The following is a 17,009-nucleotide window of genomic DNA, read 5'->3' as shown; positions in this document are numbered from 1 at the left end:
ATGGTTGCAGACAGAAGAATAAAGAAGCCAGAGAGGAAGGATGATAAAGACTGTAGACAGAAGGACAGAAGAGGAAAAAGATGGAGAGGAAGGAGGAAAGACGTTGTAGACAAAGGGATGAGAGAAAGTAGATCTGTGATGCTTTGCTGGGTTTTCTCAGCCTGTCGCTGAAAGTCACAGATGCATGAGGGCTTCCTGTAAATAATTGAAGAGGGGGAGTCCCCCCCTGCACACACACACTCACACTGTAGAAATCCCCTCTAAAGCTGTGTAGAGGGAAAGTGAGGATGTTTGATCATGTTCCAACTCTGTGAGTAATGATAACACATATATAAATTACATACAGCAGGTCTAATTTATCATGATGTCAGCGCTGCTTGAGGTTTAATTGGCTGCTGCAAAGGTCCTGGCAGGTGGAGTGTGTTGTGGTGTGTGGTAAGGATTGTGCCACTGTGCCTAAGAGATGCTCATTAAACATTACGAGGGTGCTATCACAGCTACGGTTTGTTTTATCCTGGCCTGAACCAGAGCGGTGATGTTTACCTTTATGTATGTGTGTAATCAGTTGGTTCAGGTTCACACAGACTGAGCAGCTTGTTTAGCGCACACAGTTTGGATTATCTTTCATCCTGCCCGGGCTACTTATTGAGAAGATGCAGATTGTAGTATTGTAGAAATTCAACATCCTGCAGTTGTTAGTCAGTAGTTACGTGACGAGTGGTTGTCAATTGTTATTTCTCTAATCTCAATCAAGCGGCAACCTCTGGGTTTGTAAGTGAAACCATGCAGACGGAACTTAAACCTGCATTCTCTCTAACGGCCAGCAGGGGGCGAGTTCACTGGTTCTATTAGAAATAATGGTAAAATGTTGCTACTTCTCAGCTGAATTATTACCTCAGTTAACACTTTCATAATGAGTTTATGGTCTCAGTCGCTAGTTTCAAGTCTTCAACACAACATGATGTTCATTGAGTAAATTATGGTCCTATTTAGGGGGAAATAGATGGGACTACCTTGTGATTGACAGGTCGCTACCATGGCGACCTGTCAAACACAAGGCGACTTGTATCTTCTGCTCTGTGTAAAATTTTTTTATTAAATGGCTGTCAGCAGGAGAGAGAGTTTTAAAAGTAAATTGTTTTGTTAACCTTTTTATTTTTTATAATTTTAACTGTGATTACATTTTAGTTTAGTTTTTTTATATCCAGGATGTATTTAATAACCGATTAAACACGTTAACAGTATAACATAACTTATAAGGTTTTGTTGTAACACTGATAAATAACTATTGGAAGGAGGACCAGTAAAAACTGTCTTCGGGCCAGTAAGTTTCAAACCGGTTGCAAAAAAGTTTAACGTTGAGCCCTGTCAATATTATGGCTTATATCCTCATCCACCATCTAATGGTTGAAAATGCTCCAATGCAAGACTTATTTGCCGACCCCTACAGTATAATATTAATTCTTCTTCTTCTAACGTACGTTTTCAACATTGTGATGAGTGTCTGCACTGCCTGAATTCTACCAGAAGTAGAACAAGAACAACTTAGTGATGAAACGCAATCTGTAGCGCTGTTTGTCCGTTTTCAGATACTGTAGAAACATGACGATGCAACGTGGCGAGGTCCATGGAAGGGGGTGCCCGCAATTATGTAGATATAAATGGCTAAATCTAAGGTAATAAAAACATCATGATTTATTATGTAAGGTCTTTACACACCACTGAAAACATAGTTATGGATTTCATATTGCATTTCTGTCAGTAGATCCTCAGAAATATTACACACTGAACCTTTAAGTAGGCTACGTAGTTAAATAGTTTCTTTCTTTTGTCTGTTTAACTGTGTTTATTGTTGATGTACGATCGGGAGTTTGCAAAGGATCGACCGGATTCTCTATGCCGTTCTGTGTCTGACTTCCTGCCTGGTTCATCTGCTCTGTGCTGCTTGAAGCAGCTTCCGTCAAAAATAGACTGGCAGTTTAGCGAAATTTCAATAAAAAAAAAAATCACAAATCGAATCGTAATCGCAATATCTGGTAGAAAAATCACAATTAGATTAGATTAGATTAGATTTTTCTAATCGTTCAGCCCTAGTGCACTTATCGGCAGTGTCAACATGTTTAAGACATTTCACCCTTGGAAGAAATTTTATGAATAGCAAATGTCAGCATGTCTCCTTGTAGCTATATCTTGTTTTGTAGTAGGTATGGATTATGTTCATTTAATAACCCCTGCAGCATTAAAGAAGTGGAACTGAACTCACTTGTCCAAATGACCTGAACTAAAGCAACACACACGTATGAGCACAGACAAATAACTCGACACTCCTGGTATTACCACACGTCGTCAAGTGAGAACATTATAATCTGAACATGATGTACTGAATAATGAATATCACTGTGCATAAAAAGGAGAATTAACAAGGTGTGAGATATTAAATAGTTATGTCTGCAATAATATTTATTATCGATTCATAGCTCAATTTATCAGTTAATCATAAAGAGGCACATTACAGTTTTCTAAAACTCGAAGTGATGCCTTTGTATTGATTGAAAATCCAAAGATATTCAATTATATATAATTAAAAGAGTTGCAAATCCTCACACTTGAGAAGCTGGAACCAGCAACTGTTAACTAATCAACTAATTATTTCAGAACTAGAATATTTTTCTGAAGATTTCTGGTAGGATAAAACACAGTACTTGCAGTATTGCATACTTTTGTAATTAGCACATAGAACTATCAAGATAATTCTGCCATTATTATTGTGATACTAAATGTATCTACATTGCCTACCCTGTCTCAAATATGTAAATTTAGAACATTTCCTTGTATAGTGCATTCTACACGCAACAGAGCTAATTGAGCCGTAGCTTGTTCCTAAATGTATGCCGCTCTGATCTCAATGAGATTCTTTATCCGCTTATTGCAAATTGTTAATGATATGCTGCAAACTTAGTTATACATGGTAGGTCTATCTTATTAATCCCAGATCCCCAGCATCTGGCAGTGGGTGCTTGTGCATGTACGTACGCGTGTGTGGGTTTTTGGGCGTGCGTGCTTGCAACTAACAGATGGCGAAGTGTGCAATGAGCTGCTATGTGATAATTATGGAGCATGCTGGGGAAAGTGCTGATGAGTTTGGGACTGTGTGTTTACGTGTGAATGAGACTAGGAGTGAGAAGAGTGTGTTCCTGTGCAAAAGTGTGTGTAATACACGCGTTGGTATGTTGTGTAAGTGTGTGGGTGCATCGGGCTGGTAAGTTAGGTGTCAGTATGTCAGCTGAGAGGTAAAAGAGGAAATTGACGTTTCCTGTAAAATAAAACTATTACCGCTACTCCTACTATTATTATTATCTCCTGCTTCTACTTCTGCATGAATAGAGTGAGAAGGACAATTATTAAATTAAACATTATTTTAAAAGGCTTTCCTGTTGAAGTGATTTACAGGGTAGTGGCTCATGTAACGTGAACATTTGAAACATTTTCTTAAGAACGTTTGGTGGAAGTGTGGCCATGGGACGTATCTAGCTCATGTACAGCAGTGCCCCCCTAAAATCTGCTTGTTTTTGAAATCTGAATTGTGCTGACTGTCCACTAGCCAAGATTAGAAATGGAAATGTATTCCGTCATGCCAGCTCCTGTGACTCAGACTGTTACAGCCCCAGTCTGTCTGCCGGAGTGGTCCTGGGAGCCCAAACACCATCAATTCAAGTCCATCCTCCAGGAATCTTTTTCATCCTCTTGTTTCTTTGCTAATACTCCTCTGTCTCTTCCCCTTGCTCTTTTACTCCAGGTATCCTCAGTTCATAGAAACATCTTAAAGTAAGGGACAGCAAATACCCTGTAGTCAAATCTGGTCCTCCACAAAAACTCTTTGTCCCCCTGAGGGAAATCAGAAAAGAAAACATGTTTCAGACATTGAACATTATAAATCCAAACACCCATTTTAATCCAAATAAAAATAACATGAATCTATCCTCTAATAAATATCACCTCTGTGTGGAGAACAAGGTAATACTGTGGACAGCTCCTGGTGCTGAAAAGAGGTCTAGTAGACTTGCCAGATAAACATATTACATTTTACTAAACAATATGGTGGCATATTAAAATCAAAGAGAACTGTCATTCATCCTTGCTTTTTAACAATTACAGATCAATGTCTCACACATATCATGCATACATACATACATAAAATAAATACACGTATCTGTACATTCTTCAAGCAATTAATCAACTAATCATTTCAGCTCTATTTCATTTATTACACAAAAAAACTAAATGGAGAGACCTTGCTCATCCTTTTCTATATCGTGGATTAAGGCTGTAACTAACGATTATTTTCATTATCGGCTAATCTGCCGACTATTTGCAGGATTAATCGATTAATCGTTTAGTCTATAAAATGTCAAGAAATAGTGAAAAAGGCTCAACCCAAGTTTCCAGAGCCCAAAGTGACATCTTCAAATTGCTTCTTTTGTTCAACTATTTGTCCAAAAACCCAGACTCTTCAGCAATTCCTTACATTTAAGATAAAGATGAAACTTTCAATGTTTCACATTTTCGCTTTAAAAAATGACTGAAACGATTAATTGATTATCAGAATAGTTGTCGATTAATTGTCTTTTGATCAATTAATCGACCAGTTGTTGCAGCTCTGTCATGGATTCGCCCTTTCCTTTTCTTTTCACCTTCGCTATGCATTTTTTTTTCTCTTCTTACTTCCCTCTCCTTCTGAGCTGCATCATGTTTTCCTACAACAGGATGTTTCAAACAAACACAGGGCTGTGTGTGTGTGTTGTATGTATGTTGCTGTGTGTATCTGACACGTCTGTGTACGTAGGTGCGTACTTCCATTCATAACACAGTCGGTACAGCACTCAGACTGAGTGAGTCCTGTGATGTCTACATCTAGAAAGATGAGAAAGAAGAGGGGCGGCAGAGAGAATAAATGTTCATGATGCGCACACACACAAAGACACACACATTTTCTGGTGACTAGAAAATGAATTAGTTGCTGGTGAGCTGGGGAGCCTCTTCAAAGACACCACATTGAAGTACCACACGACAGACATCACATTCAAATAGCAGGTTTGAACATTTGGACAAAACTCTCATCCACTGATGATGTCTGACATTACTGATGTATGTGTAGCCATCCTCCAATGAATCAAAGCCTTTTTGTTTAGTGGTGAATATGAATGTTTGCAGAAATTGAAACAAATTCAAAACCCACAAACTGAAAGACCTTTAATACATACCTACAGTTTAAACTTTAATTTACTGATGTGATTGCATTTTTGTAGAAGTGATGAAATGGGGAAACTGAATTTGGTTTGGTTTGTTGGCCATCCAGTCAACCATCTTAGACTCAGGCCATGTTTAAAGCATCATTAGTGATGCGTGAAAAGAGCAGACCTCTCATACACCCCACTGAGGCCACTCTGGTGGCAAGTAGAGGTCTTCGGAAACTAACCCGTGGAAGACTTTCCCGAACTCAACGTGCATAAATTTGAAGGTTCAAATAAGAGAGACCTGATCCGAAGGGGACCGGAGCACAGTCAGACCCAAGAATAATTAGACCCAATCCAAATAAGGTCAGCCTGAACAGACCCTAATAGAGAGAGAACACCAACACTAACGCCAGCATGATAGGCTGTCAATTAACAAGCAGCTGTAAAAGTTGAAAAGTGCAGCAATAACAATGTCCTTAGAAAAAATTTAAAGTCATAGAAGCTAATTCCTAAAAGGTTTATATGCTTCAAAGACTAATTTAAAGATATAATTAAAAGCCCTATTTTCACCTTAAATTCCAAAAAGTAATTGCCATTAAATAGCACAAAAGGCTACCGATTTCATTAAATATTTTCTCCAGCGGTGATTGTGACGTGCCACGTGATCAGATCCAATCGATGCATACGGGTATTTGCACCTGTCTTGGGCCTGTGTGTCAAAATGTCAGACAAGCCTTCAAACGCATGGATCTCTTACTGAAACTGGCCTTATAGGTTGTTTTTCATTCTCTCACCAGAAGCCCTACTTTGTCACTCACTTGGTGTAAGCTACATGCATAAGATTTAAATCAAATGTCTTTGTATTAAAAGAGAACTTCGCTAAAATATCCAATCAACTACATCTGTTTCCGAACCAGACCTTAACGAGCACCTGCCCTGCGAGTAGTTGCTCCAGCTCTAACACACCTGATCCAATTAAGAGCCACACATTTTCATAACAGCGTAATTGGATCAGGTGTGCAGGTCTGGAGTGGTGTTTCTGACAGGCTGAGAGGGAAGCTGTGATCACAGTCACATTCATGCTTATCTGGGCTGGAGGACATCATTTTAAGTCCCCTCTCAAACCAACCTCTTCACTTTTTTGTTGTCGCATACGCTGACACTTTTTCTTTGCACTCCTCCTCTTCCTTCTTCTTTTCTTTAGAATGATTTGTTTACCCACAATTCCCTCGGGTAATTAGTGCTGTGATAATAACTGGTGTTGGAAACAAACACACCCACTCACTGAGCAGTGCACACAAACAGACACTAGCACATATATATAAATACACAATGGGATGAAAAACAACTTCCTTGAGCTTAGTGGCATTATGTAACGTTACGAGTAGAGCAACTGCATCCCACTTTTAAATGAGGGGAAACAAATCTGAACGACGCTTCTACATATTAATGAATAATGAAACTGCAAAGTTGTCATTTTTGATAATTAAGGAAATTTGTTTGTAGGTTTAACCAAAACTTAAATAAGTAACTAAGGCTGGGTGAATTCATTATTACTATTAATTAACTTGGAGGTATTGGGTTGATGTGAAATGATCATATTGTGTTTAGTTGGTAGTAAGGAATCCAAATGCAATTTAAAAACACGAGATGGATGTGATTGTACATACATTTATTATATTGTGATATATATGATAATCTTCATATTGTTATACTGATTTCAAATATATCATCCAACCTTATAAGATACAAGAAGTACTAAAGAACGAAAGAAAAACATCTGATGATAAACTCAGTCACGACTAATGGTTTCTTGCTTATAATGAAAAGGAAATGGTGACAACCAGGCAAAACAATGTCTAAACTAGAAAGCTTGACAAAAACAAGAATCATCAGCAAACTCTTCTTTGTTGTATTTCCAGCATTGAAGAAAATACACGCGGGATGGTTGCTTGGTGGGACTTTTAGGGGTCAAGAAGTGCAGTATCAGGAAGTGGAACCTTAACAAACAAAGAGATATTTGGAGCTGTCCCAACAAAAGAAACATTATTTGTCTTTTATGAACATCCTATGTGTACATATGTTCACATTCACCTGACAAGTACCTCTAGAGTGTCAGGACAAAGGGCTAAAGCAGCGTGACACTGGGACGCCACTTTTGAAAGGCAGTGACACATTTTTGTCATTTAGTTTTGAGGATTTGTTGGATGTTTGGGATCTTGTGAGGCTGATCTCACAAGAGATGAAAGAACAGACTTGGTTGAGTCGCACCTCAACAGGAGGTACAGCTTAGAAGAGGTGGAATTACACTGGTGAATGCTAGTGTACGGTAGTCCAGCCCTAGGGATTGATTCACAGTTCAGCATCAGATTTCACTTCTCGATTCTATCACCGAAACATCAGGCCATATCATGCTTTAATTAAATACCCTAAGTAATTGTGTTTACATTCTTTCATTTGCTTAAGGTAGAGCAGTGATAGAAGGGTTTGCCTTGTCACACTACTGAATAGGAGACGTGTGCCGTGCAGTCACTATGAAGTCTTTACATATTTTCAAGTCAATTGCAACAAGCAGAAGGTGCGGTGGCAGTGATAGATGTGTGTTGCTGAATAGGTGAATACTTCTTCAACCTACTCCTGCTGACTTCATTAACAATCTGCAGCGGTATCAGAAAACAAAAGCAGCCCAAGCTGAGCCTGTGGTCTCCACATTGTATTTTAAAGCCTCTTTGTGAAGATACATTTTTGAAGAGTTACACATTCGTTGTGTTGTAACTATGTGTGTGGGGTCTGTTGTTAGACTGTAACCTGTCGTGGAAATTTTATTCCTGGTGACGGGTTGAGTAAAGAATTGAGTTACAACCGACCGTTGTCTTTGAAGAATTTATTTAACAAAAGAGAATAAACAGAGAAGTACTAAAACACATATACAGCTGTTCCAGAGACCTGTCTCCTAGGCAGCATCGGGTGTCTGGCCCCGAGAAAAGGGATGCATCATCGTTTACACAGTCTAGGTTTCTATGTTTTGGGGAACAGAGATCCTCTCTTGGCCTTGAATGAACATTCCAGGAGAGGAGAGGAACAACAAGAGGGGAAAACACCAAAACAATCTCACAGCTCTGACCTAAACCCCAGTAAATGTGGACAGACTAACATAAGGAGTATAGGAGAGGAAAGGTTAAGGATAAAAACACAGTACATTTATATCTATAAGCCATAACGAGAACAGTAATAATAATAATAATACTGTATTAAAAGATCATACATAAAAGATTAAATGTAAGAGGACACAATTTTCTGCCATAACATAACCCATTGATGCAAAGTATAAATCTAGCTCCAGGCAGTCAGTCAGTCTGTCTTTAGCCCGTGAGCCTGGAGTCAGATCTTGATAGGAGGACTTGTCATTCAGCAGCTACCCTGGTCAGCAAGGTCACAGGCCTGAACTCTCTGCCTTCCTTCAGAGTGTGCTGTGATCCAGTTCTGTTCAACAAGACATGTTCCTGATTGTCTGTGGATTAAAGGCTTTGGTAAATTACAACATACCAGAGAAACACACTGGAACAGTAATTATTCATAATAGTTTATTGTTGTACTGTGAGTGTTCTTCAACTGGGAAGCTCCCAGTGGCTAGCAGTCAAGCTGTGATAGCACTGGGCAGCTCGAGTTGCCAAGTGTTGTTATTAGTGCAGCTTTGTGCCGTGGCAGGAGTTGAGATTGCTTTTCCCCCCTCTGTTTCTGAGTTTCTTATTTTTAGGTCTTTAATGGACAAAGTGTTGCCTGTATCAGTGGAGTATGTTTTGGAGCAGGGTGTTTAACATGTTAATGGGCTCCTCTCTATCTGATTACTGCTGTCTGAAAAACAGCTGCTATTCAGGCTATGATGCATGAATGTATGTGTGCGTAACTCAAAAGATAACAGTGTGCATGCATGTGTGCAGTGTGTTCACTTCCACTAAATCTCTGCAGAGCACAGTGAAGTGACAGAGCGAGGGGGGTGGGGGGTAGAAGAGCGATGATAGAAATGCTAAGATAAGAGATGGGAGACAGAGAGAGAGAGAGAGAGACGGAGAGAGAGAATCCCCTGCTGTTTTTCCAATCAGGAGGCGGCGGCGTCCTCACTGGGTGATTTATTCTTTCTCCTCTCCTTCATGTCCCAATTTCCAGCCCCTCCACCCCACCCATCTTTTCTTTCATTCATTCTTTCTCCGTGTCTTCTTTCTGTGGGCAGCTTGTGAACATAGCTATTAAGAAATGACGACAGAAACACATTCAGGCAGGCGGTGTTGTTAAAGTGACTCACCTGTACGGCTGAGGTTTTCATCCGAGTTGATTTTTATAGTTCACTTTTTCCTCTCTGAATACAGCCCGGGAATAAATTTTTCTTTTTCAGATGAGGCTGAGAGACGCCGCAACATCAAACATCTTTTATTTTAAAAGCAGCATTAAATGATGTATGACCCCTCTGACCAACATTAATAAGTGTCTGGCACCGCTCTCTTCACACCAGCAAAGATCACCCTCCTTAACAAATGAATAATGAATCTGGGGTGCAGGTCAAGACTTAATATATATTATTAAGTTAATTTAATCCAGGAATGACTTAACACTGTTACTACAAATCAAAACGATTTTGATTTTTGGTGTGGTGTTTGTGTGTGTGTCGTTGACCTTGCCAATAAATAGAGCATTCATTCATTATAACCTGTCTTGTTCATTTAGTCACATTTCATATCCCAGCAAGCCCTCCTGCGCCTCCCTCAATTCATCCCCTAGAGCCACAAGTGTGTGTGTGTGTGTGTGCCAGTGTCTGATCCCTCACAGCTGCGTATTGGTGCCACCTAGCCCTGCCTTTAATAAGTGTCCTCTTAGGTTAGCGTGAGTGGATGGCAGAGCATGAGATATAGCACATTATATGCCAAATTAACAATGCAAGTGTTTGTGTGTGTGTGTATTTCGCTCTGTCTTGCTGTTGCATTCCCGTCACACACACACACGCTGACCCCTCCCTCTCAGCGCTGGTTGGTTGCCACGGCTACAGTGTCGCCTCTCTTCCTCATGTTGCTATGAGACTCGGACCGACAGACCTGAGCTGAATGACAATGTGTCTGTGGCAAGAGGCCCACGACAGCCAATAAGAGACGGTCTAGACAAACACTTCCCAATCTGGGGTCTGGGGACCTCGGGGTGATTGTTTGGGTTGGCAGGAGCCTCCTCAGCCATATGAGTGGAAGTTTATTAACACTGTTTTTTCATTTCCTTAGCAATTGACTCAATGAGATAGTGTGTCAGTTATTGTATGCTGATTGAGGTTTTAATAAAAGAAAGGAAGATTTTTGTTACACAGGAAGATATTACAGTTTAAATAGGGTTAGTTAAAGCTGCATTAATCAATATATTTTATGTTATGAGATAAGCTGGTGGAGAAAGTGGAACAGCCAAAGAGCCAAACTAGAGCAAAAAGAAAAATTAATATTATGGAAGCAAATAAGATAATTGAATTTTAACAGTCACTGAATCCTTAATCCCAAATCTGAACCACGCTTCTACATATTAATGAATAGTGAAACTGCAAAGTTGTCATTTTTGATAATTAAGGAAATTTGTTTGTAGGTTTAACCAAAACTTAAATAAGTAACTAAGGCTGGGTGAATTCATTATTACTATTAATTAACTTGGAGGTATTGGGTTGATGTGAAATGATCATATTGTGTTTAGTTGGTAGTAAGGAATCCAAATGCAATTTAAAAACACGAGATGGATGTGATTGTACATACATTTATTATATTGTGATATATATGATAATCTTCATATTGTTATACTGATTTCAACCATATCATCCAACCTTATAAGATACAAGAAGTACTAAAGAACGAAAGAAAAACATCTGATGATAAACTCAGTCACGACTAATGATTTCTTGCTTATAATGAAAAGGAAATGGTGACAACCAGGCAAAACAATGTCTAAACTAGAAAGCTTGGCAAAAACAAGAATCATCAGCAAACTCTTCTTTGTTGTATTTCCAGCATTGAAGAAAATACACGCGGGATGGTTGCTTGGTGGGACTTTTAGGGGTCAAGAAGTGCAGTATCAGGAAGTGGAACCTTAACAAACAAAGAGATATTTGGAGCTGTCCCAACAAAAGAAACATTATTTGTCTTTTATGAACATCCTATGTGTACATATGTTCACATTCACCTGACAAGTACCTCTAGAGTGTCAGGACAAAGGGCTAAAGCAGCGTGACACTGGGACGCCACTTTTGAGCCACTGAATCCTTAGCATTGAAATATTTTACTTTGAAAACCATTTATCTGAATTTATTTGTTCTGATTTCACCTCTTTGAAATTTAGATAGATGGGTTTAGTCAAATTCAAGTTGATCAAATTCAAATGATCAAATTCATATCCAAAAACTCATGTCAAAAACAGCAACATTTGTGCTATGAGGGAGACTGTCACACTCTGCATGTCTGTCTCTGTTTTCCCCTACACTCTCTCTCTCTCTCTCTCCCTACCTGTGCCTCGTTAGCCTCATGTCTTTCACCTGTGTTGCTCCCGCCCTGCTCATTAGTCCCTGTGTATATATACCTTGTGTTTCTGTCTTGTCTTTGTCGGGTCATTGTTTATTGTCACCCAGTGTTGCAGTTTGTTCTCGTGTCTTCAGCCTTACTCGCCGTGTCTCCCTGTTACCCTGCTCATTTTTGGATTCTGGTTTTCACCCTTTTGGATTTCTGTTGGACAGCCTTTGTTTTTGGACTCAGTCAATCAGCCACTCTGTTTGTAAGTGTGCTCGTCTTTTGTTTGCTTATTAAAACCCCTCTGAACTGTTCCTGCTGGCTTTCGTGTCCTGCATTTGGGTCCTCCAACTTACTACCTGCTTCACCCATACCAAACCCTGACAGAGACTAAACTGATGTAGGATGCCAATATGCCTTGTGGGAACACACGTCCCTACTCTGATTGGCTATACCATTCTAAGTGCCTGCTAAAGCCTAGCTATGATGCTAACCAGCGCTACGAACTAGACAGGACCAGGAGGGGAGCGACTCAGCCACGGCAGCTCTATTTTTGATCCTGTTGCACAAAAGCAGCAGAGAGCAGCTCCACAAACTGACGATACATAAGCTAGCCAGCCAGACACAGCTGGAGTTCCCTCAAGTGACCAGTCTCATTGACGAGAGGCTTTTATTTCCCTGTTAAAGGATGGATTTAATATCACAACACAACTGCCTATTATAAAATTAACGGCAACCAGTGGTCTTCTGCATTGTTCTCCTGTGGTGTGTTTTGGCATAACCTGCCTCAAGCATGTTCCAGGAGGCCCATACAGGGCTCTCTGTCCCTGGTACTCCCTTGGAATTAATAATAAAGGTTTATTTGTCTTCATTTTTGCTGTTTAATTAAAGAAACATGGGATTATAGGTACATCGAAATCTGATGGATGGATCATTGTTGTATAAAACTCAACAACAGGTTAAATTTAATGTGCTGATTGGCCTACTGCCACAGGCTGTACTGGGAATTGGTTTTAGAACAAGGCAAATAACCACAGGTTCCTGTAAATTTCATAATGGACATTTGTGTTGTAATATTTTAACAAACCATCCGTCAACATATAGATAGAGGCCTCTTATGTATGAGACCGGTCTCTTGAGAGAGAACTAGCCTGCTTACAACTGGTGGTGTTGAGAACCCATAAAACCCCCTCAAAGACAGATATCCCTATACTGCATATGCATACATTTTGTTGTTGTACATACAGTATTTTTCTTGTATTAAAGTACTTTGCTTGTGCTTTCTTATATTGCCACGTAATCTTAGTGTGGTAATTATCACTTGTTTCGGTATACTGGCTGAAAAATAATCACGTTTTCTCACAAGGAATATTACAATTAAATGGAATCTTTTCCAGTTATTAACAGGACTAAACAATAAATTGCACTAACTGTAAAAGGGATCTTCTCTTCCCACATTGGTGAACTTGAATGTGCCTTAAATGTCAGAACTATGGGAAACAATTGTTCAATGAATTGATGAGTTGACGGACAGTAAATGAATCAATGACAATTTTAGTAATCAATGTACTTATCGAGCAAAAATGCTTTATGTTTTTTGTTTATGCTTTATGTTAATCACAAGGATCCACAGGTTAGTTGATAATAATTAGCTGCAGTCCTTATAGGGAAGCTGACTATCCCAGACTGATGTCATGCTGTGTTGACATCATATACATGTAAGAAAACAGCAGAACATTGCTGCTTAATCATATATCATTGTGCAAAGCTTCAGCTTTTAGGTGTAAATATTACTTGAGAAATTCCAGTTTGCTGATAAGTCATCAGAATTTCTGGAGTTTGACTTCTCAGACTGCCTCGACTCTGACCTCCCCAAAAGAAGAATGTTTTATGTCAGGCTGACTTTTACTTGCTGTGACTCAGTAGTGCAAGCGGACACCAGGGAGAGCTGATATTTTTTCTCCCAGTAAGAATAACACCTTGATTCTGTGCTGAAATATGCTCCGCTGGAGGCGTCGGCAACTGCGGAAACGAGTTCTGACACATAACAGCTGGGCTGATGAGGGTGGCAGGGTTGTGATCTTTGGGGCTTTGTGTCACCAGAATCAATCTACTTTTTTATTGGTTGTTCTATTCATACAGAGAGAGTGTCAGGAGAGAATGACATCCGTTAGAGACTCGGTGTGCTGCTCCTCCCTGTCTGTCGATATGGTTTCAATATTTTTAAAATCAGATTTCTGACCAGAGAAATCATTCTGGTCTTCTGCACAGGTGGTCCAAGTGTCCTGTGATGCTGCTAATATAAAACTACTTTATCAAAACTGAATGAGAAAACATTTTACACAACAATACAACAAATAAAAGTGGTGGTTTGAAAATATACAAATATACGTCTAAATATGACCAATATCTCTCTGTCTTATCTGTCTCCTCAGGAATTGTTTACAGCGGAGTGTAAGTTTAAGGAGTCGGTGTTTGAGAACTACTATGTGATCTACAGCTCTATGCTCTACAGACAGAAGGAGTCGGGCCGGGCCTGGTTTCTGGGTCTCAATAAGGAGGGACAGGCCATGAAGGGCAACAGGGTCAAAAAGACCAAACCAGCTGCACACTTCCTGCCTAAACCTATAGAAGGTAAGACACTTTTATGAACCTTGAATTTGACATTTTTGGTTTTAGACCAGATGTCTTTTGTTTGCAGATGTTTAGTTTCATTCTTTCTTTCAGTTTTATTGGAATACAATGTAAAGACCTATTGCTATTTTCATCCCTGTTTTACTCCTTAATCTCTCCTCCTGTTACTTTCTTTTACCTATCTTCTGCTCTTCCCCCCTCTTTCTTTCGCCAATTCTGGATCCCCTTCTTCTTTTCTTCTCTACTGTAACATTTTCATCTCTCCTCCTCCCTTTATTTCCTTACCCTGTCCTCCTCCTCCCATCTTTTCTTCCTCTACTGTTTTAGTTGCGATGTACCGAGAGCCATCGTTGCACGACGTAGGGGAGGCGGTGCCTAAACTCGCCGGGGGCCCGCCTTCCAAAAGCACAACCAGCGAACCCGTGGTCATGAATGGCGGCAAACCAGTAAACAAACCCGACAAGGAGGCGACATAACCCCGCCCCCCTTTTTACCTTCACCTGGCCAACCAGAGGCCAGGAAAAGCCAGAGACTCGCCCCACTGCTGTGCTCTCAAAAAAAAACTGCAACAAAAGTAACAAAACAAACAGCAGCTCAAGTTCTGAGTGGTCAGCAGTGGGGCTGCTCCTCCCACCTCACCTCTTTCGCAATTGGTTTGATCCGGTGTTGTGGGGCAGGGCCAGAGGGACACGACACTGCGGCTGGTGGTGGGTGAAGAGGAGGATGAAGACCGTAAAGTCAGGCCAATGCCAGCCAGATATTTTGGAACTGGGACAGTGGCATGCCCTCGTGTGGGAGACAAAATTACTTAAAAGTATAAACAAACAAAGAAACGGGGAACAAATGTCGTCTTCACCGGTATTTTTCTGTGACAATCTGTAAGAATGAGGCCCCTTTTTCCCTCCTGATAATACTGTTTTCTGTTGCCAGGTATGCTTGCTTGCTGGTGGCTACACACACATGCACACAACTCCCACCCAAAAATCGACCACTTGGATTTGATCTTGGAGTAAATACAGAACAGATTAAAAACATCAGCAAACATCGGGCAAAGAGAACACCTTAAACACCAAACAGTGATTCAGAGGATACTTAGTCATCGATCAATTAAGATTTGGCACAGGACATTCTGTACTAAGCTTACAATTAAATGTACTTGTGCATTACATACAGGGCAAACACATCTTACGGCCTATCCTTTATTTTATTCACATACTAATATATAGCTTTTATAAAGAGAGTTCTTCTTTGACACCACAAAGCTTAAAGCATGTTTGTCTTTTCAGTAATCCTTTATTATCTATTTGTACGGTGGTTTATTATTCTGCACACACAGAGCACTAGTGATTATTGAGCTACATTGTTGTACAGACACAAAACCTATTTTTAGTTTCTACCTCTCTGTCTAACACGTTGTTTTTTTTTCTGTCCCTTTACAAAAGCTATGATTTTCACATCGCTGACAAAAGTGTAGCTCAGGAGAGGAGATCAACTGATGTGTCAAATGAAGAGTTTTGGCATCAAGTTGCTCAAATTAGCGTGTAGCTGAGTGCCGAAACCAGGACGATTTCCACAAATTCTCTGTTTGTAGCAAAATGGAGTGTACAAGAGGCATGCTGGAGCCCAAGCAGCATGGTAGCAGTCAGTGTTTACATGGAGTAGCAGATATTGTAGAGGTTTAACACAGGGAGGGTAACACCTTAAGATGGTAGAAGGTAGCACTTTTTATTTCTGTTGCCTTCCCAAGAACTTGAAATTAAAGGTTGGAATGAGGGTAGTAGTTAACAGAGTATGAGTACAGAGTAAAGTATGCTAAAGCCGCTATGTGTAGAATTTTAACACTTCCGCCTTTACTGTACTGTGGTACTTTCAGAAAAGGCACTGTGGTAGACAGCAACACCTCCCATAGATGACGTTGACTATGGGTCTTCATGGGTCTGCTTAGTTCCAAGGAACCCAGACCTGGTCTAATTGGACCAGGTACGGTCCTGTTACATTGACACAGGTTTCAGGCAGCGTTGAAAAAAGTACTCGGATCTTTTACAAAGAAATACTACAATGTGAAAATATTCCTTTACATCCTTCATTCAAAATCCCACTCAAAGAAAAGTACACAGGTGTCATCAACAAAATGTACTTCACATATCAAAACTAAAAGTACTCAAAAATGCATCTGTGACTGACATATGATTATATATATATATATATATACATATACACACACACACACACACACACACACACACACACACACACACAGTGGGTACGGAAAGTATTCAGACCCCTTTAAATTTTTCACTCTTTGTTTCATTGCAGCCATTTTCCAAAAATCAAAAAAGTTCATTGTATTTCTCAGTAATGTACACTCAGCACCCCATCTTGACAGGAAAAAACAGAAATGTAGAAATTTTTGCAAATGTATTAAAAAAGAAAAACTGAAATATCACATGGTCATAAGTATTCAGACCCTTTGCTCAGTATTTAGTAGAAGCACCCTTTTGATCTAATACAGCCATGAGTCGTTTTGGGAAAGATGCAACAAGTTTTTCACATCTGGATTTGGGTATCCTCTGCCATTCCTCCTTGCAGATCCTCTCCAGTTCTGTCAGGTTGGATGGTA

At 39.9% G+C, this 17,009-nt stretch overlaps 1 protein-coding gene across 5 annotated transcripts in view; it reads left to right on the top strand.

Moving 5' to 3' along the window:
* Window positions 1-17,009, top strand: part of LOC123975727 (fibroblast growth factor 14-like) — a 105,361-nt gene that overhangs the window by 60,309 nt on the left and 28,043 nt on the right. For 3 of the 5 annotated variants that reach the window (XM_046057473.1, XM_046057465.1, XM_046057457.1), the window contains exons 4-5: window positions 14,191-14,389; window positions 14,717-16,487. In XM_046057473.1, the coding sequence (XP_045913429.1) occupies window positions 14,191-14,389; window positions 14,717-14,865 (348 nt within the window). In that variant the 3' untranslated portion in view covers window positions 14,866-16,487. Of the gene's footprint in view, window positions 1-14,190; window positions 14,390-14,716; window positions 16,489-17,009 lie in introns of those variants that run through there. The other 2 variants (XM_046057444.1, XR_006826151.1) reach the window with 2 other exon arrangements.

The sequence above is a fragment of the Micropterus dolomieu genome, linkage group LG01, assembly GCF_021292245.1.
Source record: "Micropterus dolomieu isolate WLL.071019.BEF.003 ecotype Adirondacks linkage group LG01, ASM2129224v1, whole genome shotgun sequence".
Lineage (NCBI taxonomy): Eukaryota > Metazoa > Chordata > Actinopteri > Centrarchiformes > Centrarchidae > Micropterus > Micropterus dolomieu.
This window is presented reverse-complemented; position numbering and strand designations above follow the sequence as displayed.